Here is a 24,841-nt window from a genome sequence, read left to right as displayed (position 1 = left end):
TAATGACTGCTAGTTGACATGTAGTTGTGAAGTTAGTAGAATGTCTAAAGTGGATTGAAATAAAGTGTTACCATATCAATTTTACAACCATCTGATACCATCTCTTGAACTCTTGAAATAAGGAAATGATCAACAAGTTCTCTATATTCTGTTAGTATAACGTTCATAAAGTGTGAATTTCACACATCTGTTCTTTTAGACTTCACCATAGACACTTCCCACACAAAACCACAAAACCAATAAAGCATCTTCCTGTTCAATGACTTTCTGATAAAAAGTGGTTTGATATGACTGGATAAGGTTTCATAACTGTTTTTTTTTTCTCAACATTGACTCAAAGTGAATAATGACAATTGTCTTCTGTAGAGCTGCTTTATAGCTAAATTGAACTCTTTTCATAATGGTCACTGAACAGTTAATGAACTGAATCAACCCTGAACTGACATAAGCTGAATAATGACACTATTGACTTTGTAGAGTAGCTTTACAGCAGAATTTGAACTCCTCTCATATTTGATAAGGTTTGCATCATTGATCGGCATTGTCCTGTTTTCTACTGTGAAGCTGCTTTGAAATAAATTGTATAAAGCTTTAGATAAATAAAGGTGACTTGACCTAAGATCTTTTAAATTGTATAAATTGTCACATTATATATGAAGCACTTTGTTGGATGTCAAAGTGCAGTTCATCAGTGAAAGGTGAATACAATAATATATAATATACAGAAAAAAAAGCATTATATATATATACACACACACATATACATACAGTATATATGTGTGTGTGTGTGTGTGTGTGTATGTATGTATATATGTATATATATATATATGTATATATATATATATATATATATATATATATATATATATATATATATATATATAAAAATCAACTGTATGATATATAAGAGGACCTACGTAAATCAATTTTGTCGATTTACATAGATTGGGCTGTCCATTTATGTAGGTCCATAGGTAAGATGGAGCCTATAGAGTGCCATTAGAATGGCCCTAAAATTTAAGATATGCCCCTGTATGAGTTTTTATCATAAATAAGTTATATCAGAAATATCATACGTTAAGAAATATCACGTTCAATAAATAAGTTAATATTGTTCAATTTTAGAGACATTTTTGCTCAATTGTGAATAAATCTGAATCAGTCAGCTGAACCAATTATGGCCCATTCATAAAGAGAGCTATTTAATTGAATCAGCCGTTTGAATTAATCGAATGAATGAATGAATGAATGAATGAATGACTTGCTCATTTAGACATTTACCACAAATGACTGGCAGTTTGAGTTTCTTGAGTATCATTTAATTAAAAAATTTTGGGGATAGTTTGCCCAAAAAAACAAAAATTCTGTTTTTTTACATTTACTCACCCTCATGTCGTTTCAAACCTGAATGACTTTCTTTCTTTTGCAGAATGTTGGTAACCAAACTGTTTTGGCCTGTAAATATATCTAAATACCAATTTTAAAAAAACAATCATGGCCGTTGTAGCCTAAACGTTTATGTGTAAGAAGTTACACACCGCCACCCACTGGCAACATACATCAACAAAACCACTGGCAGTGTGAATGCAGCTTAATAACAGATCTTATATTACTGAATAAATGAAAGTATACTTACAGGGAAAGCAGTTTGACTCTTCGTTTCCAATGTGTCCGATGCTTTTTTGAGACCCTCGCCAGTGATCTGATTAGCTGATATGTCTAAAATCCTGAGTCTGGGCATAGTGGCAGCAGCAGACATCATTTCTGGAAGGAGGTCGTCGTTCAGACGGTTGGCAGTGACGCGCAGCTCCGTGAGGCTGGCCTGCAGCTTCAGCGCTCGGAGGAGAGGAGTCAGAGACGCTGGAGGCAAACTGAGTCCACAGACGTTCACACAGGAGCTGCTGTCCTGCACCTCACACAGCCGGGACACACGCCGGTTCTCCTCTGAAACACACATAACATGAAGAATATCAGTTTTTTAAGAAAGATCCCTGACTTCTTTGAGACTGAGAAGAAGTTTAGGAACACAAAGAGTCACTCACCCACTCCCAGACTCTGACATGCTTTCCTGTAACGCTCAGGGAGCGGAGGAAGATCCCATGAACACACCTCAGCAAGAACCTGCAGCAGGTACATCGACCCGAAGATGAAAAAAAGAAAGCAAATTAGCAAACTTTCAGCCTGTTTACCACACAAAGCTGCTGTATGGATTCAGAAGACTTGTTATAAAGCACTCTAGTTGTATGGACTACCTTTATGGAATTTTAATTTTGGATCTTGGCACACTTTTGTTCAAAGGTGAGAATCAGCCTGGGCAGCCAGGCCCTTTCACACTTCAAACACATCCAGTAACATTTATAATGCATTACTGAGACTTTCTTCTTTTGAGTCTTTTGTTTTTAATATAAAGGTGAAACTTCACTACCAGACTATATCATATGTCAAGAATATTATCTTTTGGTTTTGTGTCTATGAAGTTTCAAATAAATAAGAAAACCAAATGAGATTAAGTACCATGAAGTAAAGTATTGGTTTCACTTTATTTTGATGGTCCCTTTTGAACATTCTGTTGACTATAAGTAGCGTCGCACCTACATGTCTACTAACTCTCATTAGAGTGTTAGTAGAGTATTAGTAGACTGGTAGGGTTAGGGTTAGAATAAGTTGACATGTAGTTGCAAAGTCACTTATAGTCAGTAGAATGTCTGTTGGAGGAGCATCACAATAAAGAGTTATCAGATATTAAGCAGACACTCTACTAATACTCTAATGAGAGTTAGTTGACATGTAGTTGCAAAGTTACTTATAGTCAACAGAATGTTCAAAAGGGACCATCAAAATAAAGTGTTACCAAAGTATTTAAATTACTAGAATATATCACGATCTTGGTATGTAAGCTTGTTTCCGCCATGGAATACAAAAATAAAAAAAGTAATTGCAACTTTTTATCTCACAATTCTGACTAATTTTTTCAGAATTGCAGACAATTCGGACATTATACCTCACAATTGTGAGTTTATATTTAATAAATTCTGAGGAAAAATAATTTATTATATATATCACAATTCTGATTTTATATATCACAATTTTTACTTTTTTCTCATAATTGTGAGTTATACATTCGCAATTGCGAATCATGAAGTCTGAATTGCAAAATCTAAACTATAAAATGCAATTTTTTAGCATTTTTTTACCTTTTTTATTTTTTATACCCTGGCGGAAAACAGGCTTCCCTATTTCAGTCATAGAATATTTATTTTGTTTTATTGTGACATGGTGATCAGGACCTCAAAATGAAAATATTGTTCTGAAAATGTGGTAAGAAAGAAACTGCAGAATAGTGAGAGACAATAAAATAGTTTAGTGCAGTTAATATCTGCCTATTATATTATATTATATTGTATATTACATTAAATTATATTATGATTTTGATCATACCACCCAAATAAAATAAAAAAATTCTTACTTATTGTTTATTAATATTATTTAATTATTCATTTATTTTCCTGGCAATTCTTTTAATCTCAATTGTGACAGTATGATTTATTTTGCTACAATCCCCCCAAAAAATCTTTTTTATTCGTAAAAAAACAAAACAAAAACAACAGAAAACAGTGGACAGAAGTTTCCATACGACCTCTGACCTCTTCATTGGTGTGTAGCACAGCCAGCAGTGGGTCTGTGGGTAAGAGCAGAGCGCCCTCTTTCTGCAGGGACAGACGTGGCAGTAATCCACACTTCTGATAGTAGCGCTGAGAGGCCTGCTCACACAACCAGGCCACCGTACAGGAGTCTGCCTCACTGCACAAACACAAAAACAACATCTACAATTACATACACTCAGAACACACCACACACTACCTGATACATACAAAACTAGCATCAGACCTGTGAGGAACTGGAATCAGGAAGACATTGTCCTGAACTCTGACCCTCATCCTGATTGGTGCAGGCACATGGGCTGTTCGGTTCTGGAATGATGCTGAAGACTTAAAAAAGAAATTATAATAATCATTGTTCAGCCAATTAATAAGGCATTTATTAATTTATTAATCAGAGCAGTCTGTAAGTATTAAACACAATGAGAAGTGTTATGTAGAAATAGAAGTATTGGATTTCTAACCTCCTTTTTAACAGATTTATTTTTAGTAATTGTTACATAAAATTTGGATAAAAATGCAGAATAACTGCATTTATTTCCAAAATGATAACTGAATGCCACTTGTTAAATTAAACATGCAAAGTAATGAGGTAATTAACTTTTATACTGCAACTGCATACCATTTCACATATTATAAAGAAACATAGCAAGCACTATAAAATATAAAACCAAGTCAAGACCAAAAAAGACCTTAAAGATCCACATTTACTGCCTCAGAAATGTCTAATCAATGAATACTATTAGAATAATGTTGCTGTTATCAATCAAATGAAATCACTAACAACTAAATCTGTCTTTGCACTGCAGAGCTGGCACAGAAACTGCGTCTGAATTGATACAATTACAACTGCATAAATAATGTTGAGATTAATGCTTTAAAAATAAACTTTTGTGGGCATTTGTATTAATTTTGTGGTGACATTTTTGGCAATTACTCATTTGTTTCGACAGTAGCAAAATAAATCAAATTAGACATAAGTTATTGACTGCATCTGAAGCAGGAAGTTTTACATCCAATCATATTAATGATGTTAACACATAATTCTGACAGTTTAGTGATATCCCTGCAGTTGTGGTCTTGACTGGTCTTAAAATCCCGAGTCCTCTTGGTCCAAGACCGAGACAAGACCGAGTACAAATGCCATCAAGACGAGGCAAGACCAAGACCTCGAGTGCAGCAACACTACTATACAGTGTGCTAGCATTACATTCCAAACACATCCAATGACACAGTGAGGTCTATTACCATTGACTGATGGGTCGGAGGTGCAGGGTCATGATTGGGGTCAGATTCTTCGTTCATGATGGGACTATGTGACCTGCTGACCTCTCTCCTGCCCAGCATCACCATCCCGGGCAGTTGATTCATCTTCACCTGCCGAGACTTATTAGTGCCCTTCTTCAGAGACAGACCCCTACTGGAGGAGCTCTGACCTGCAATGAGAAAAATCCAAGAGAGTCAGCTGACCTTTATCACAAAACAACATGGTGATCAAGACCCCAAAATTAATCAATACAATTGTGATGAAAAATAATAAACTGCAGAAGGGTGAGAGACATAAAAACTAATTAAAAACAGGTAATCAAATATTTTAGCATTATTAATATCTGCCACTTATTGGGTCTCATTCATGAAACACGAGCAGAACGAAATTGTGTGTAAATCGTGTGTAAAGTGGTTCTGGCGTAAATTTTCGGATTCATTAAAATGTTCGTATTTTCCAAATGTTAGTTGGTACGAAAGAAATCTACACCTGCTCCCAGCCACGCGTAAATAGTGCGTTTAACATCCGAACGTTTTGCTCATTAATAAGGCTGCATTTTAATTCACCTTAATCGGGTACATATTTACACAGCATTTTGAAAAAATATTATATGTAGTAATTACATACAGTTTTTCTTTTTACTTTTATTACGAGAGCCATTAATAGCATCTGCAAACGGAACACAAGTCCGCAAGTGTTTTTTTTTATTTTTTTATATTCAAGCTGTTTATTCATTTTTTTTTATTTTTTTTTTACAAGTCCGCAAGTCACAAGTGTTGCAGTCAAGCTTCATGTCGAACCATTTTCTTTTCACTTCTGGGACTGTTCGATTAACAGATGAAACTTCATTAACTGCATCTGTAATATGCTGCCAAGCATTTTTACCTAAAGCATTTAGGTAAAAGCATTATTAGCCTACCTAAAAAATCTTTTTTTTTTAGGACCTGATACGCCACTATGTACGCTTGAAAATAAAATGTGGCGTTTTGAATGAACTTCTGATAATAAAACTTCAATTTCTGCATCTGAGAAATTTCTCTTCTTCATTCGCTTTTGAGAAGACATGTTGAAATCCTTTGTTTGGTGTCATAATATGATGCCCATATATAGTTGTCAGTCGGTTTTAATGGGCGGGATTTATGGTAATTGAGAGAATGAGCGTGCACGCGTGTCCCATTTACGACTGATTGGAATGCATTAACACACACACACATTTCACTATCAAATCTGACGTTTACGAAGTATTTGTGAATCAGGAGAAGAATTTTCGGGAATGTCTCTTTACGCGCAAATCACTCACATATTTACTCGTATATTTACGAATGTTTCATGAATGAGACCCATTATGTGTAAATTTCAGTGTTGAGGATTATGCATGGGAATTATTTTTAAAAGTGTTTGTTGAAATGTTACATTATTGTGTTAATCACTATTTTTTAGAAAACTAATGTTGTATTTACTTTTGCATTACTTTAAAGTGTTGCATTACTTTAGCCATTAAATAAATGTAAGGGAGTGCAAAAAATTATAAAAATATCAGTTGTTGGACATTAAATGTAGGATTTAACTAATTCACATTGTATATATAATGCATTGCATGCAAGAATAGAATAACTAGAATAACTAAGCCCCAAATAAATGAATAAAAAATTCTAATCTAATCTCTAAAATCTAATATTCTGAATATATTATTGTGTGTACATTGTAATCCTCATGAAACTAATGACTGGATATGATTGTGCCGGTATGTCACACACCTCTAGAAGAAACTTCAGCAGAGACTGAGAAATGATTCTGATTTCTGCAAGTTGTTTCCCGTGGGATGTTTTGCTCAGAAACTCTCCGCTTCTTCTTAGGCTGCACATCACTCAGGTCATCCTCCAGCCAATCATCTGCCACATACTGCTCCTCTGGGACCAAAGCTGATCTACTATTGGCCGACACCGCTGGCGTGCTGGTAAAGGCCGGCTCTGATAGGCTCTGAGTGAGGAGGCGGGATTTGGCGCTGCCCAGGTTCTGCATGGCCTTCTGGTACTCCAGTCTGCCCGAGTCTGACTGCGGGGGCAACGCGGTCTCTCTGACGGCGTATACGGAGGGAAGATCCTGACTGGGTGGGAATTCCTGCGAGGACTGGGCCGCTGGGGAACGCGGTCTTGCCCGAACAGGACGAAGAGGACTGAACGAGCAATCAGAATCAGAATCATCCGAAGAACTGCTTTTGTTCTAAAGCAACACCAAAAAAAAACCATGAGTTAAAGGACAGGTCGATGTCAGTCATCCAGATCCTGAGCATCTTTGACAAATATCTTATCTTGTAAAATGTGTGGTCAGTACCACCCCTCTCTATACAGAGTATGCGTGATCGCGAATACGAAAGTCAAAGTAAAAAGCGAGCACGCATTCAAAAGCGATTTCAATACCCCGCATTTTAATAGTGGCTCCCTTATTCCCGCAAATTATATACAATATAATTACACAACTATATAACTGCAAGAGAACGCAAAAATATAAAAATATATTTTTTCCTCCCATCTCATATTTTTTCCAATCACCATGTCCCTTTAGGAGCTCCGTAGAGTCATTTCCTTTCCGAACATAGTATTCGGCTTCGGGCACATTCCTAGTGCTTAGGATCTCAAAGCGGAAAAATTGTTTTATTTAGGATTTAGGAAAAGCTTCACTGCAATAAAAATGTATTTTGAAGCTGTAAATAAAATGTCGCTGAAATTTACTAGCAATTTGTGAAAATAGTTTTCAAAGTATACCCTAGAAAAAATATCTTTACACTTGAGTTTTCATAAGCCAAATTCCCACTGTTTTTAACCAATATAATAGACTATAAAATGATTATTGTGATTATTATTTTTTTTAAATTCAACAATAATAAATACATTGTAATATTTCACTTAATAAAATTTTTAGTAATAATCATTTTATTTTAATGTAAAATCACAATAACAATACTTATGTCTTAATTTTTTCATTTTCAAACGGTAACCAATCGATCTTTTATTTTGATAGTTGGTAGGCAATAAAAATATGAGCTGCTGGTTTCAGAGTGAAGCGCTGCACTGTGTTCATTTACACACGCAGCTCATGAAATCAGGGTCTTAGAGCCGTGACACCCCAAGTCGAAGGTCGGGCCGTCGGTGAGCACTTGTCGGGCTAGTCTTTGCTCTGTGTTCCACATGTTAGTTGTATTCGGGCTCACGTTGGTGGCAATTCGGCCAATTCAGCATGATGAATCGCCGTCGTTCAGTTTAGCGAACGAGAATAAAAGCGAAGCAAAGAAGGCTGACTCTGAACAGAAGGCTGTTCTAATTTTACATCATCTTACTGAGCATTGCAATATGCAAATATTTTCATAACAACATGAGCCACCTGAAATTAAGTAAGTGATCAGAATGATTGATACTGAAAATGGTTTACGGTTGTATATCCTTGTATATTCCTTAAACACAGGCGCAAAACACACATGCTAGTTGACAGTCTGCAGTAGCCTTTGAGATATTTTCAAGCGCAGCTTTATGGCCCAGATGAAGCCGACGCAAGGCGACAACAGTCAGCTTTCATCACCGCTAGTTCTTTGACGTCGGCTTGTTGTGTCACGGACTTTGGATTTGCAGAATTTACAGTAAATAAGCAGAGCCATTTTGAGATGATTGAACTAGGAGTATTAAAGGCTTGCTTCATTAAAATCGGTAGTGCATATATTGATTTAAATGGCAGCCAGCGCGATTTGACAATTGCACCAAGCCATATCACGATATCGATTTCATTTAGATGTATTGTGCAGCCTTAGGAAAAACTGTTCAGAAAAGCAACTTTACCCCATACAGAACATCTACTTCCATCCCTCGTGGCCGGCGGGCTGAAGCGGACGTGCCCCTGCGTCTGGGAGCCGAGTCTTTTGGAGTCGGGACAGTCGGAGCGGGACGTGGAATGATGTGCTGGGGTGACGGCGGGGACTCCTGCAACAGTGGTTCTGAATACTCTGCATCAAACAGCTGACTGTCCTGAAGCTCCTTCTGCTGCCGTGAAGCCGTCGATATAACCGAGACTAGAGGAGAATAAGAAAATTATTTTCAAGTACTGAGATTTTCTTTTTGAAGTACCAACACTTCCAATTCATCTTCCATAAATCAAGTGTTCTTGAACTTTCTGTCAATCTAATTTAGGTCAATAAATCAAGTACTGTAGTGAATTTTAAATAAGAGTTTATTTAGTTTCAGTAATTTTGTGTATGTCTCATTTGTTATCATTAAACGGGTCATGACATGGATTTTATTATTTGAAATGTTCCTTGAGGTTGACCTATAACGTTAACAGTTATTTTGCACACAAAAATATAAGAAATTTATATATGAGAAAAAATAACTATTATTTTCATCCTTCATTCTGACCTTCTGTCTGAATTGATGCAGTTTTTAGGGTCAGTAAACAGCCAATGTTATGATTGGTTAACGTTGTTGCATAGGAAACTGTATCAACGCCCACTCGCTGTTGCACTTGAGTTAGTGTTTTGAAAACATTATTCATATAAAACCATAATTTACAGACAAAGCATTATGAAATAATTTACTTACAGTTTGTGATGCAGCTGCATTCAGATCCAATACAGTTGTCAACAAATGTTTATTTGGGAACTCTCTTTATTACACTGACTAAACAAAATGCTCCAAACAAACATTTAATCCTCCGGCATGATCCGGGACGCCATTAAAATAAACCACTTGTGTCCGATGCTGGGATCCTTCTGAAGTCTCTAGAGACGCAAATGAGCCGTTTAAACTGGACGAGTCAAAGCAAACGTTCTTTCACTCTTCCATTTGTCCTGTTCTCGGCAGACTCAGGTGTGTAGAGTACGGCAGAAACTCAATGCACATCTGTATGCTGTATCAAGTGTAGAAAGCGTCACTGATTATAATGGGTTCTATTTGCTTTCGACGCGGAGCTCACATCCAGTGTAGGCAAATGTCAGCCGTTAAAGGTGCTCTAAGCGATGTCACGCGTTTTTTAGGCCAAAACATTTTTTTGTCACATACAGCAAACATCTCCTCACTATCCGCTAGCTGCCTGTCCCCTGAACACACTGTAAAAAAACGCGGTCTCTGTAGACACCACAGGCTCCACAAATGGCAAGAAAAACAAACTGGGCTAACCCACACCACGAAACATAAACTGTTCCAGCCAATAACCAACAAGAAGGATTTGGGGTGGGGTTTGGGGGGGGGTTAGTGCGCGGATGAGGAGGAGGGAGGGTCTAGCTAGCCTCCGTTTTGTTTGACAATACTTTTAACGTCAACAAGAAGTGACGTCACCCAACATCACTTAGAGCACCTTTAAGCGAATGAATTCCAGTGGGCGGGGCCTATGGTGCGATGATGTAGAACTATTAGTTGATGTCTTGCTATGGAGGCAGTCATACGCAAATGTGTTTAACCATGTGACGTCACAGATCCCGCAATATCAAAACAGGCCGTTTTTGGAGCTTGATTAAATAAATGCTTTGTTTTAGGGCTGCACGGTTAATCGCAATCAACGCGGAAATCGTGCTTAAAACGATAATTGCGATTATGAAATCGCAAAGGCTGTGATTATTTTTTATGTGCAGCTTGTCAGTAACGTACGGCTCTGTGATCCGTAGTAAATGCTGCTCCATTTGAAAGTACCGCAAGTTTGAGTTACTTATAACATGCATTTGAAAAAGCATGCGTCAAACACCTTTCCAAACATGAGAAGCATTATTGAACCTCTTGTCCAACAAAAGACAACATTCAGCTAGTGACAGTATGATGCCCATAGGGATTTCCTGGAATGATGTGTGTTGTCTACTTCTGTGTCGTGGCATATTTGGCGTGTCTGCGTGAGAGCGCCCTCTGGTGTTCAGATGGAGCAGCATTTACTACCGATCAGCCGTGCTGCACTGACAAGCTGCACATTAAATAATCGCAGCCTTTGCCAAATCGTGTGCGGTTTCATTTCGATTAATCGATTACTTTGTTTATAATGAGGATGTTTTGAGCTATGAAACCAGCAAGATGTTTTAATGGTACAAAGATCAAATATAAGGCAAAGGCAAATATGATTTCTCATGTCATGACCCCTTTAAAACACATTATGCATGGAATCAGCTATAAATCATTGGTAAGCCATTAAAAAAAAAACCTAGGTTGCATAATACATGAGTATCTTTGATCTCCTCACCGTCTCCTGACAGTGCTCTCTTGATGAGTTTCTCAGTCTCCAAACAATCCTGCTTTGTCTCTTGGTCCAGCTGTCGGCTGTAAGTCTTAAACCACTGACGGAGAGTGTCCAGAGGAGTGAGTCCCTATAAATAAATATGTACATATAAGACAAATGTGGACAGAATTAACAAAGACAGATGATGAATCAATGGGTTTTGTTCCTGAAAGGAGGATGAAAATACTAGTGTAAGTAGCCTTATATATGCTCAAAAAGCATTTAATTGATCATATACAGTAAAAACAGTAATTCTATGACATTTAAATTACTGTTTTCTATTTTAATATAATTTAAAATGTAATTTCTTCCTGTGATGACAAAAGCTGAATTTTCAGCATCATTAATTGTATTCAATACTATACACAGTTTGCAGAATGCATCAAATCACATAGCCTTTTACTTGATCACAGTTCAATGTGAGTACTATATTAATTATTTAACCAAATATATCTTACACAACATACATTTGACTATTGTAAGATAACTGATGATACGCATCTTTTCACATTTAGTCCAGGCAAAGTAACTAATTTTGGAGCCAAAAACAGAACTAATTGTAAAATAATTTTTTGCAGCTTAGATCATTTCTATGAGGTGTCCAGAACAACATACTAAAAGTCCTAAGAAATCCTAGTTGAGGAAATATGTTAAATTCTCATCCATCCGAGATGTGTGCCAATAAGGCCAGGCAACAATACACCCCAATGGGGCTATTTTTTTCCTTTACTCCTATCAAAATGAAACTTTACACAATGAAAGTACCCATGAAGAGTCAAATTTTTTGTATTACAAGTTTCTTTGAAAATGAATTTAAATATGCAAATGAGCTATACACTAATCGAATATAGGCTACCCAAAATACACCCGCATAGGCTTAATTTTTTCCTTTACTTCTACCACAATAAAACTTTACACAGTGAAAGTATACATGAAAAGTAACATTTTTGTTTTACAAGTTTCTTTGAAAAATCTATTTTAAATATGCAAATGAGCTCAACACTAGGCCTAATTGACTTATGGCCAAGAAACCATAAAGTCACAAGTAGAAAAAACGGGCCAAATAACTAACACATTCATGTCCATTCAGTAAGTTAACCTATGCATAAACATGATAAATTTGAAGTCACTTGCCACACTTACCTGGGTCACTTGCCACAAAAAGACTTCTATTGACCTTAAGAATTGATTGCACAATCTTGCACAATCTTTTTTTTTTTGTGAACAAGCCTTACCTAATGACATTCCCCCACAGATAACATCAGAAGAAAATCAGAATAGCCATCTTAGTCATTAGTAACGTGGTGAGATTACATTTTGGGCTGGTAGATTTACAAATGATTGGTATTGTTGGTAAGATTACGAGATTACAGGCAGAAGTCATTCTTACCAACTAAACCATTCACTCTCACACAGAAGACAGATGAAAAACCAGATAGACACACTTTCCAGACATTACAGCTCTTTAAAATAATTTTGCCAGACACCAAAACTGCTTCTCTTTTTGTAGTTGGCAAGTATTTCAGACCAGGCGGGCCACACATCAGACTTCCACCGTTTGTAAAGTAGCTTTGCAGTGTTATGAGAAGCTAGCAACAGCAATATCTAGGTTAGTTAAAGAAAAAGAAAAAAAACTAAAATCAAATAAAAAAAATAAAAAAGAAACCTCCCCATGTTGTTGTTACCTGTTGTTACCGACCCTGAAGACTATACCAGTGAGGGTTATAGTATACCCCTGGCAGGTACTACCAAGCCAGGCAGTTTTCAGGTTAGAGGCCAGTCTAAATGCACCATTGCCATCACCCATTGGCATTAGGATGATTGGATGAAGATCGGGTCGATGTATTTGTCATACATATGAATGGTGTTTCTGTCTATATGCAAATTAGGACATATTCAATAAGTGTGGCACTCATGTGCATATTCAAATTAATTTCAAAAGAAACTTGTAATACAAAAAAAGTTACTTTTCATGTATACTTTTACTATGTAAAGTTTTATTGTGGTAGGAGTAAAGGAAAAAATTAAGCCTATTTGGGTGTATTTTGGGCATATTCGATTAGTGTATAGCTCATTTGCATATTAAAATAAATTTTAAAAGAAACTTGTAATATATATATTAAAAAAATAAATAATTCGTGGGTACTTTCATTGTGTAAAGTTTCATTTTGATAGGAGTAAAGGAAAAAAATAGCCCCATTGGGGTGTATTGTTGCCTGGCCTTATTGGCACACATCTCGGATTGGTGAGAATTTAACATATTTCCTCAACTAGGATTTCTTAGGACTTAGTATGTTGTTCTGGACACCTCATAGAAATGATCTAAGCTGCAAAAAATTATTTTACAGTTAGTCGGTCGTAAAACGCTACTTTGCCTGGACTAAGTTTGCACAGTTCAAAGTCAATAGTTCAGAGTTTCTTAACACCACGCATTTCTGTGAAAGTGGCTTCGTTAGCCCGTCGTTAACACAATTTATGCTTCTGCAAGAAATGCATAGAATATATTTTGTGCAAAATAGGTGTAAATTCAGAATTGCCATTAAATAAGCAAGTATGTAATTTAAATAGTTTAGATAAAATTAGGCAAGTGGTAATTATCACAAATTGAGCATAATAACTGATTATACAAAATTTCAACGTCATCGAGCCACCTCTAAATATTGTTCAAATGAGCTCATATTTTGCCTGAATAATTTTTTCATGTATTGGAACAACTTGAGGGGGTCAGACAATTATAAATCAAAACTTGAAAAATAAGGGCCACCTTAATATATATATATATACACACATTTACCATATTTATATCCTCCTGTGACCCAGGAATAGACTTTTGTCCACTGTAGTGGACATTATATTTTAGTGAATTTCTCTGACATCATACATGTCACATGTCACAACCTGGGTGTCCTGTAAAGAGCACATTCAGTGCTTTTCAGAGACACCAAATATTTGGAGGTTTCACCATGAAAACAACTTCTCCTTGGTCTTTAAAAATGTCTGACATTAATTTAGTGATCAAATGTAGTTAATATGATAATATATTGTAATTATAATTTAAATCAGACTACTTTTCAAATTGTATTTCATAAACCAACATCTCAGGAAAATGTTATGGGGTTTCAAATCAAAAAATGACTTTCTGTTACAGAACAGAGTGTTGATTTCATACGTGTCCACTGTAGAGGACATCAGGACTTAAATCATGTTTATCAGGCATTTTGGGAGACACAACAAGAGAATATGGAAATAAATTATACATCAATATTCCTATGAAATATTAGATATTATTATTAAAATGTTGCCAATTATTACTCCAATTATTACACTTCTTTTTTCATTAAAAGTTGCTCCAAGAACACATTAATGTGCAAATGAGATACAGTGTATAGATACATTGCATTGAATGGGAATATTAATTTATGGCCATTTTATCCACATATTGCATAAAGTAAAATGGTGTATCAATTCTTTCAAATCTTTCATAACATAGTTGAGAATCATCTTTACACAAATTTTGGTTAAAAAAAAATCCTGAAACCCCAAAATTTATTGGTGATTGAAAAAAAAATCCCATTGTTTTTGCCTATACATATAATTTCATGTCATTTTATTTTATAAACAACTACAGAGGACATAGCATAACATATGAATAAAATATTATTTTTCAAAAATGTTTTTTTTACCATTTGTAAAATGCTCTAAACAATGTGATGACATGAAAAAAAACTAAATTCAAAAAACTTGGTATGATGCATGCAATTTGAAATGTTTCACATTTGTGTCTATTTGTTAATAGGCATGTGTAGCATTTGTGTTTTCCTGACCTTGCCATTGCGAACAGTGACTGACGCCCCTTTCTGCACCAGCAGTCGAGCTACATGGAAGTGGCCGCAGTTCAGCGTGTCATGCAGGGGTGTGACACCATCACAGTCTCGACCCCCAGGGTCATTTATATTTGCTCCACGTTCCAGCAGCAGAGCTACAATCTCTGAAATAAAAATAAATAAATAAAAAATCAGATTTCAGTCTCTCTGATGAGCTATATAACTATTATGAATGTAAACCGGCAGAATACAGTACCTTGATGACCATAGTTACAGGCCTCATGCAGAGGAGTCCACCCGCAGTAATCCCTCAAGTTAACCGGGTGACCCTGTCAGAGAACAACAAACAAACATAACAGAGAAAGGTCCATTTTATACATGTTGTATCACAACATCCATCAAATACTTCCTCAAGAAGGTCAAAGCCATTTCACTCTTAAAAAGCGAAGTACCAACACTGAAAAGAGCCAAACCCACCTGATCAATCAAACACTGAACCTGCTTTACGTTTCCCTCTATACAGGCCCTGTGGAGAACCGTCTCGCCCTTCTCATTCCGTCGGTTCCACTGCACAAGCAACACAGAACAAGATCAACAAACAATAAAACACACGAGGATGAAGCACAGCATAAACCACAGTCTGTCAGATCTCACCCTCTGCGTCTTCCTCCTGCCCGTGACCATCTTATCATAACCCTCCAGATCATCATCTGCACAAACAGATTATTCACTCACTCAGATTTAAATCAACATCCTGATTTATATTTTTCATCATTTAAAAAAACACCACATTGCACATTCTGTGTTGACAAAATTGAACATATAACATAGTAAGAATTACACAGTAAATATTGGGTCCAATAATGTGATACCATGGTACTATATACTGATATTTAATATGGCACATATTATGATATTTATGCCAAATCAAGTATATGTAAAATCAAGGTACTGTATATGCATAATAACATATCAAAATATCAAGGTATTACCATCTGATGCCATCACTGTACTATGGTAGCACTCAGTGTTGTTAGTGTTAACAAAACAAACTATTAAAAATTGATTTAGCTAATTAAAAGAAAAGCTGAAATAAAATAAAATATAAAAATTAGACTTAAAAAACGTCAGCGAAAATCAGAAATGTTGCCATGGCCACAAACTTCAATAAAATGTCAATTACTAAAATTACTAAAACTCAAATAAAGGAAATAAATAAATTAAAGCTAAATAGAAATATTAAAAAGCTAATGAAAGTGACAAAAACACCCATCAAAATGAGTAAAATTAAAATGAAAAATTATTATACTGTATAAAAATCAAAGCTAATTCAAAATATGAATAAATACTATAATAGTATATAAAATACTTAATTAAGACTAATACCTCTACAGTACTCTTATCTGCATTGCAATAAACCTCATAAAAATCATTGCTGGTATTAGCATTCTATAAACCTCTGTGTGTGTATTACCGGAGTCAGAGTATTGAATGTCACTGTCCTCCAGTGGTTCACTATTCTCCACCTCCTCTTCTTCATCCTCCTCTTCACTATCTTCCAGTCTCAGGCCGTCCCGCTCACACAGCTCCATCAGCCGGGCCTCTGTGTCGCCACACTGCGAGGAACCGCTGCGCCGCTGGGCCTGAACCCACGCTCTCAAAACACGCCTCTGGAATCACATCACAGATGGAATCACATCTCTTAAGTGACATTTCATATTTGATTAAAGGTTCAGTAATGGAGTTAAGTGTCTTCCTCAAGGGCACTATGGTTAGAATTCATGAACCGACCCTTTTGGGGTTCGAACCTCCATCTTTGGTTCAGCAGTCCAGAGTAATCTGTTCATCTATGATTTATCAATGCAATGGTCTGCAGTCACTGGACACGTACAAAAGAATATCCTACATCGTAAAGCTTTTAATCCTACATTTCAAACTTTGGTGCACTATATCCAACTCACTATTTCATATTAATGCCAGATTCACTGTGTTTATGATATGTCAAATTTGCTTTATCTGGTCTTTACTCTACTCAACGGGTACCGCCAACAGTCAACCATGCCATGGAGATTAAAACAAATATATATAAAAATCACATTCACATAAGCAAATCTAGTAATCAAAAGCAGTGTTTGTTACTTTCTTTTTACTCAGTTTTTTCAAAAATACTTTAATAGGTTTACAGAGCAGAATCAAAGATCAAAGATTAAAGTATAAATGTTTTTTTTTATTGTATTTTTAAATAAATGATAATAAATTAATGTATTTAAATAAATGTACTTTAAAAAAACACTTTTAACACTTTATAATAAAGTTCCATAGGTTATTAACAATACAATTATTTCGAATGCATTTATTTAGTTACATTTTAACATTTACTAATACGTAATTAAAATCAAAAGTTGTATCTGTTACAATTTAATAGACCTGAGCTAACATTAACTAACAATGAACAAATATATTTTATTATTGTTAACAAAGAATAATGAATACTGTAGCAAATGGATTGCTTAGTGTTAGTTAATGCATTTACTATCATAAACTAATAGGACCCATATTGTAAAGTATTAGCAAAAACAAATAAAATGTAAAAATAAATAAACATACAGTACCAGTCAAAAGTTTGGAAACATTACTATTTTTTATGTTTTTGAAAGAAGTCTCTTATGCTAATCAAGCCTACATTTATTTGATAAAAAATATAGAAAATATTATTACAATTTAAAATAATGGTTTTCTATTTTAATATACTTTAAAATATAATTTATTTCTGTGATGCAAACATCATTACTCCAGTCTTCAGTGTCACATGATCCTTCAGAAATGTGGAATATGCTGATTTGATAGTTATCAATGTTGGAAACAGTTGTGCTTATTAATATTTTTTATTAACTATTAGCCAGGACCACTGACAAACTAAAACATTTTCAGAAAGTACACCTCTTATCATCATGAAAACAGTGCGTCTCCTGCTCATGAAACCAGTGTGTGAACATCAAGACTCAAGCCTCAAGTTATTTGAACAGACCTGTAGTTTGTTCAGTCCTGATCTCTCAGCACAGCTCAGAGCAGCACTAAAACTTTCATCAATGGTCTCCATTGGCTGTCCGATCTCCTCCTGACAACCAGTTATATTTAACCATGTCTCACACTCCTGAAAAACACAATAACAAGATAAACATTGAAAAGTGAGGACGTTTGTGCAGATTTTTCACCAGTGTCTGGTAGTTAATTAGTAGGCAACTTAGCAGTTTGTGAGGAGTCACTCATCTGTGGGTGTGTTACCTCTTTAGGGTTGCCCTGTCTCAGCTTTAACTCTTGTCTGTAATGTTCCACGGCCCTGTGGTGCAGTCGCAGATCTGTGTATGTGGCCGCCAGCGACACGTAAATGACGGCTAACTCACGAGCAGGCTTCCCTAAAGTCTCTGCACACACCAGCTAATACACAAACACATGAAGTAAGAACTTTAAATAAAGGTTATAGTCATACACTGAAAATTAATAAATACATTAAATTACTGTAAAAGCAAATAAAACATTTCATTTCAACTATAAAGAAACTGCAATATATTAGAGTGCCCCTATCAAGCCTTTTCGGATATTCCCTTTCATGCAGTGTGTGATATAGCTGTTTGTGAATGTAAAGCGTTGGCAAAGTTTTAAAGATCAAAGAAGCGATTCTAAACCGGCTGAAACGAGTCGTGCGTAAATCCAGTCTCACTTCCTGCACAAAACGTATGTGGATTTGTAACACATTTGCATAATGCAAGCCTATGGTCTTCATTGGCTGTCCCCGAATGACATTTACTCTGACCCGCCCACAAACACTATAGTTGTAGCTGAGGCCTGGAAGAGTTTGGTTTGTGTTGTCGACTTTACATGCACTACTGAAGAATGAAGACTCGCGCTGGAATTCATACAGTAAAACCGACACCATCTTTACGGTTCATTTCACTGCGTAACAACAAGTGCTGAGAAAGATCCGGAGCTGGAATTCGGATATATGGCCGTTTCGTTTTCAAGACCTGGGAATTCTGACCAATCAGAGTAGGGCTGTACTGTCCTAGTCGATTAGTCGATTAGTTGGTCGATACGTTCTGGTTCGACCAAAATTCTGATTGGTCGATTTTCTGCCGCGTTTATTTCATCAGTTTTGCCGCGCTGAGGCGCGCTCATTTCATCAGGTGGAAAGCACTAACTGCTAATGGGGGTGTTTTCAGAGTACCCTTGTTTCACTGTAACAGTCTGTCTTCAAAACACCCCCCTTGTTTTCACCTTTTTTGGATTAGTTCAACCCAAGAGAGAGCGTCGAGCGTAGAAGGTTTGATGCTGAATATTATTTATTAAATTGTGAGAGCGTTTAATAGTCAGTCCTCTTCTAACATGTCAACAACAAAGAAATCGACAGTGTGGCAGCATTTTGTTAAAATTGATAACAGGAAAAAGGTCGAATGCAAAGTTTGCAAGCAACAGTTTTCCACAGCTTGACGACAAACATGACATATCATCTAAAAGTGGTAAGCTCATTTGTCTGCGTTAGCTTGCCCTGTCTGTTTTGAGTAGGCTATGAACATATCAGAATTTGCATATTTCAATGTTTTAGTGTGATAACCTAACTTTTTTATTTTTTATTTGGAGCCTAATGTGCAATTGCGCTGTGCTGTTGGTTGTGTTAGTTTTGAGCCTAGGATGCTTTATTTTTCAGTTATGCACTTTATTTCGTTTCTGCTCTTGATCTGGTTTGTTTAATAAATATTATTTATTTTTTTATTAAAGTGGACGTGCCTTTTGTGTTTATTAAGAGTAAAAGCTTTAAGTTAATAGTCTATTCGTGTCTCAGCTGCGAAGCTGAGCTCATGTTCAGCCTCGCTCGGTGCGAGGACATGCACGGTTAAATGATAGTGTCTGACAGTTATAACTTATTATTATAACATATGACAAAAAATATTGTCTAAATTATGTTGCATATTCCTCAACAGTTCTTGTGATGATATCACTAGTTGACAACATAGTACTATTTTCGGAAATCATAAGCTATGATATTGCGCAGGTGCACGTGATGCAGCGCTGTCAGAGCTGACAGACTCGAATGTCAGACTCATTTCAGTGCAAAATAATTAGGTCAAAAACGATTTAATATACTGCAAATAGCCTACTAGTTGTTTATGTTTATTTATAATTAATTTAGGCGGACAACAAGGCTACCAAGTACTGCGCACAGTGCGCATCTAATTAATTTAACGTTTTTTTTCTAACGTCATTTTTAGTCGATTTTTAGTCGAAAATTTCAGGACTTCAGTCGACCAAGATTTTCTTTGGTTGAGTACAGCCCTAAATCAGAGCAGAGTAGGCTCTCGGAGAGGAGGGGTTTAGAATGACCGGATCCTTTGATTGAACCGTTTCAGACACCGTGAGAAAAGTGGTGATGCTGCAATGTATATTTTTGACCTTGGATGCATGTAAATATTGTAGATCTCCAAAACTAAATTTGGAACCTATAAAATAGCATAATGGGGGCACTTTAATTGTTTTTGGGTGTATTGTACACTTACTTGTGTTTGATAAGCTTCCAGAGCTTTGTTATAGCAGCCCACTTTACAGTAAAGGTCTCCCAACTGCTCTGACAGATCCATGGCCTCATGGGAAAACTTATCCGTCACTTCTGCTGCCGTCTGCTCCAGCTGACAGCCACGGATCGCTGCATCAGACACATGTTCAGTCAAACGCTATGCTAATACTGTCATGAGAAGCCACAGAGCTTTAATTTAGCATCTTCTAACTGAAATATCAGCATTCAGCCACAAGCTGTGCAGCTTTAAGAGACAAACCGCTGTTAGATCTCTTGATCTCTTAATCTCACCGTGTTTGAAATCTTTCTTGACGGCCTCACGTTCAGAAGGCTGCTGGGAGCCCAGACAGAACGCTTTCTTCAGAGAACGCCGCGCCGCCGCAAAGTCACCAAGATGAAGCAATATCTGAACAGGTGCACAGGAAAAAATAAATACACCTGTCAAAAATCATTAAAAGGGACAGAAATAAACCATGCAGGTACATGTTGATCACACTGCTGTTTGGAGATGCGGTGGGATTATCACCTTGCCGATACTGTGGAAGCACTCGCTCTCACTGAACTTGTCCTTCATTTTGCGGGCACATTCTTTAGACTGCTCAAAACAGCGCATGGCGCGCGAGTGCTGCCCGTTTCGGAAGTGAATGCTGCCCAGGTTGAAGTTGGCACGATACAGATCCTCTAGGAGGTTGTTTTTCCTGGAAGAAAAGATGTCAGATATCCAAAAAATGGTTTTGTACCAAGACAGACGTAATGAGTTCTCTCTCAACTACTATATTTTGGATAAGTGTTCAAAACTCAGTATTGTATTCATTAAAAAAAAAAAATGTATTAAAAGTTTTATAACATTCTTAACCTAAAAAACAAGGTTGCCCTTATAATGTTGCATGTAAATATTTAAAGTCCCCCGGTAGTCAGTAATTATATATCTTAAAACTCATCTTTGATCACCAAAATTACATATTTAAAAGTTTTTTACTGTGAAAAAAAATGGCACAGGGGGCGGAGCTACAACAGCTTGTGTCTTTTTACCTCACACAAACATGCACTAAAAATGTAAAAAACGTTTAGCCTTTTATGTTCAAACCGGAGTCAGACAATGATGGAGAGACTCGAGCAGAAGTGACAACATGTAGAATGCAACAGGACGTTTCTGAATGGTTAGTTGATGAATTTATGTAGCTTATGTGTAGTTATCTTCTAGTGCATATTCTGTCTTGGTAATCTATGAATCGTGTTCCCAGGGGCGGGGTTTATGTAAATGTTAGGGTTGGTGATGTCACTAACCCGGGAGAAATGTTGAAGTCCTTAAAAAGTGATTTCTTTAAAAGAAAATATCTCCCTTTGCTTTGAACTTAAAGCATTGTAACTTTGCAGATTTTGTTTATGCTCAAACAGCAACATTACACACTAACTAAAGTTAGAAAAATGAAATCATAACCAACCACCCCTTTAAAGCATTTTAAAAACAACACATAGACATATAAACAACATTAAAAGCTTGATTTTCACCACAGGGGGATTTTAAAATAACTTATTATTATTTAATTATATTAACGCTACATTTTAATTCTTTTGAGATTCAGTAATTTGACAAACACAACATTTCATCGTACAACTTGTTATTTTGTTTGTTGGTTTATAATTTAACGCCATGGCAGTTCATGGGAAGAAACCGGTTAAATTGTAGCAAAAAAAAAAAAAAAAAGTATTTATCTTCACACAAAAAAAATCTAAAACTAAATCTTGTTGTTGCTTAGTAAAAAGAGAGAATTGGTAAAGGTTCTGAAATAAAAAAAGAACAGCATTTATTTGAAATAGAAATCTATAAATGTCTTTACTTTCACTTTTGTGTTCTTGCTGAATAAAAGTATTTTGTGTATCACGGTTTCCATAAAAATTCCACAAAGCATTGACAATAATAATAAATGTTTCTTGAGCAGCAAATCATCATATTAGAATGATTTCTGAAGGATCATGTGACACCTTAGTGATCATAAGAGACTTATTTCAAAAACATAAAAAAAATTAACCTTAATTATTCCAAACCTTTTCCCCATTTTTGTTACGTTTTCTTACTCTGCGATGTAGATGCTCTGTCGTATGAGGTCACTGCAGCGTTGCGGTTCCTTCATGCCATCATACACACAGCCCAGATTCAGCAGGAGACGGGCCTTCATCTCACTGAGCTCTCGCGACGACACTGTACCTGCAGAAGCAGAGACAAACAACAGGTTATACAGTATACATACAATGTTTTCTTTTTTAGGAAACATCGTAGATTATCACATTTCTAGTAGTATGTCATTCTGAGCAGGTTAACCATGTCATTTTGAATATCTAAAATCATTTTTTAACCTTCTAGGCGCTCATCTACAATGGCCAAACTCTTCATGAACGCATCTTCAGCATGCTTCAAGCTGTCCCGTGAATGGTCCGAGTCAAAGAGGAAGAGGTATGTTCTTCCAATAGTGGCCAGTGCCCTCTGCTCCTCTGCTGCATCATGCACAGATCGAGCCAGATTCAGATGAAGCCTCTGGTGCTGAGAGAGAGAGAGAGAGAGAGAGAGAGAGAGAGAGAGAGAGAGAGATGGAGAGAGAGAGAGAGAGAGAGAGAGAGAGAGAGAGAGAGAGAGATGGAGAGAGAGAGAGAGAGAGAGAGAGAGAGAGAGAGAGAGAGAGAGAGAGAGAGAGAGAGAGAGAGAGAGATGGAGAGAGAGAGAGAGAGAGAGAGAGAGAGAGAGAGAGAGAGAGAGAGAGAGAGATAGAGATAGAGAGAAAGATAGAGTGAGTGAGTGTGTATGTGTGAATGACTGCACTCCATGCACTGACTGCCCTTCTAGCTAGTATGTATTTGCAAACCTTCAGAGCAGCCTCAATGTTCCCCAGTTCTGCATAGCACTCTCCAATCTTCCTATTGGCTACAGCAGATCCAATCACATCATGCAAAATCTCAGACAGCGCCAATTCCTGCCGATGCTCCTCAATAGCAGCTCGATAGTCGCCTAGAAGAATCACGTGCCGGACTGATTATCACATAATACATTCATTCAACGAACATCTGTCACAATAATGGTCCTCATAATCATAATGATGACAGCTCACAAAGCAAACCTTCTAGGGTTTGAACCTACATAACAGCTCTGAGCCCAGACTAGTCCACCTTTATTCTAAAGTCTCCTAAGGGCTTCATTGTCTGTTTTACCTGTTTTAGCGAAAACTTCCCCCAGCTGATTGCACAGACTGGCTTCCTCTTTCAGGTTATTGCCGCTCTGGGCTTTACTCTTGGCCTTCTGTAGTACTGCAAACACATGAAATTAATTATGACAGTTTATTATATGCATTCTGTATTATATGCATGTGTGTATGTGTAAAAACAGTCTATACTAAATCATAATTTAATCATAATCATAATAAATAACTAATATATATATATATATATATATATATATGCATCTTGTATTATATATCATATATTAAACTAACATTATACTAAACCATAATTATTAAAATAAACAAATACATAATAAATAACTATATATTATAGTATAACTGTATATACATGCACGCACGCACGCGAACACACACACATACATATATATATACACATATATATATATATATATATATATATATATATATATATACACATACATACATACATACACACATTATATATATATATATATATATATATATAAATACAAGTCATTACATTAAAGAAATATATATATATATATAAATTGTATACATAACGTTACACATTTCTAACTGACATGTAACGTTACATGTAAACAAACAAAAAAGCAATCTAATAAATACGTGGATGGTGTGGTTTACATTAAAATACAAATTTTTCATTAGAATTGACTTATATGTGACAATAAGTCACAGATCTTAAAACAATGGACAGAAATAATAATACTGATGATTTTATAGGTAATAACTTACGCTTGATTTCTTTTGTAGACGTCATCCTGTCCATTTACCAGGACCTCTACAGCGGATTACTACAAACTTACGCGCATCTAATGAATAACCAACACTACCCGCGCGCGAACAGCTGTAATACTGTAAATCACGTCCTCATTGATTGCTTTATGTCGGATTTAAAGCTGATTCATACTTATGATCGTCTATTTTCATTGATGTGTTGATTCTTTCAAAGCGGCGCGCCAAAGTTCACGGCACGGAAACATTGAGAGACGCTGATTGGCTACTGCAGGTGACGTCAGGAGTCTCCCACAATTCTCTTTCTGAAAATGTCCATACCGAGAGGC

General features: G+C 36.2%; 1 protein-coding gene across 1 annotated transcript in view; it reads right to left on the bottom strand.

Moving 5' to 3' along the window:
• The window catches only part of tonsl (tonsoku-like, DNA repair protein), a 29,013-nt gene extending 4,323 nt beyond the window's left edge, over positions 1-24,690 (bottom strand). Inside the window, exons 1-23 of the mRNA XM_084096358.1 lie at positions 24,513-24,690; positions 23,767-23,862; positions 23,424-23,566; positions 22,921-23,104; positions 22,642-22,771; positions 21,089-21,260; positions 20,854-20,968; positions 20,546-20,691; positions 18,279-18,431; positions 18,022-18,147; positions 16,468-16,663; positions 15,648-15,703; positions 15,471-15,560; positions 15,250-15,322; positions 14,994-15,157; positions 11,134-11,257; positions 8,757-8,986; positions 6,684-7,149; positions 4,908-5,095; positions 3,889-3,989; positions 3,645-3,801; positions 2,043-2,121; positions 1,637-1,944 (exon numbers count right to left, since the gene is read on the bottom strand). Of these exons, the coding sequence (XP_083952484.1) occupies positions 1,637-1,944; positions 2,043-2,121; positions 3,645-3,801; positions 3,889-3,989; positions 4,908-5,095; positions 6,684-7,149; positions 8,757-8,986; positions 11,134-11,257; positions 14,994-15,157; positions 15,250-15,322; positions 15,471-15,560; positions 15,648-15,703; positions 16,468-16,663; positions 18,022-18,147; positions 18,279-18,431; positions 20,546-20,691; positions 20,854-20,968; positions 21,089-21,260; positions 22,642-22,771; positions 22,921-23,104; positions 23,424-23,566; positions 23,767-23,862; positions 24,513-24,546 (3,531 nt within the window). The 5' untranslated portion in view covers positions 24,547-24,690. The remainder of the gene's footprint in view (positions 1-1,636; positions 1,945-2,042; positions 2,122-3,644; positions 3,802-3,888; positions 3,990-4,907; positions 5,096-6,683; positions 7,150-8,756; positions 8,987-11,133; positions 11,258-14,993; positions 15,158-15,249; positions 15,323-15,470; positions 15,561-15,647; positions 15,704-16,467; positions 16,664-18,021; positions 18,148-18,278; positions 18,432-20,545; positions 20,692-20,853; positions 20,969-21,088; positions 21,261-22,641; positions 22,772-22,920; positions 23,105-23,423; positions 23,567-23,766; positions 23,863-24,512) is intronic.
• Between the last annotated feature and the right edge of the window lie 151 nt (positions 24,691-24,841).

The sequence above is a fragment of the Abramis brama genome (assembly GCF_963993115.1).
Source record: "Abramis brama genome assembly, chromosome: 21".
Taxonomy (NCBI): domain Eukaryota; kingdom Metazoa; phylum Chordata; class Actinopteri; order Cypriniformes; family Leuciscidae; genus Abramis; species Abramis brama.
This window is presented reverse-complemented; position numbering and strand designations above follow the sequence as displayed.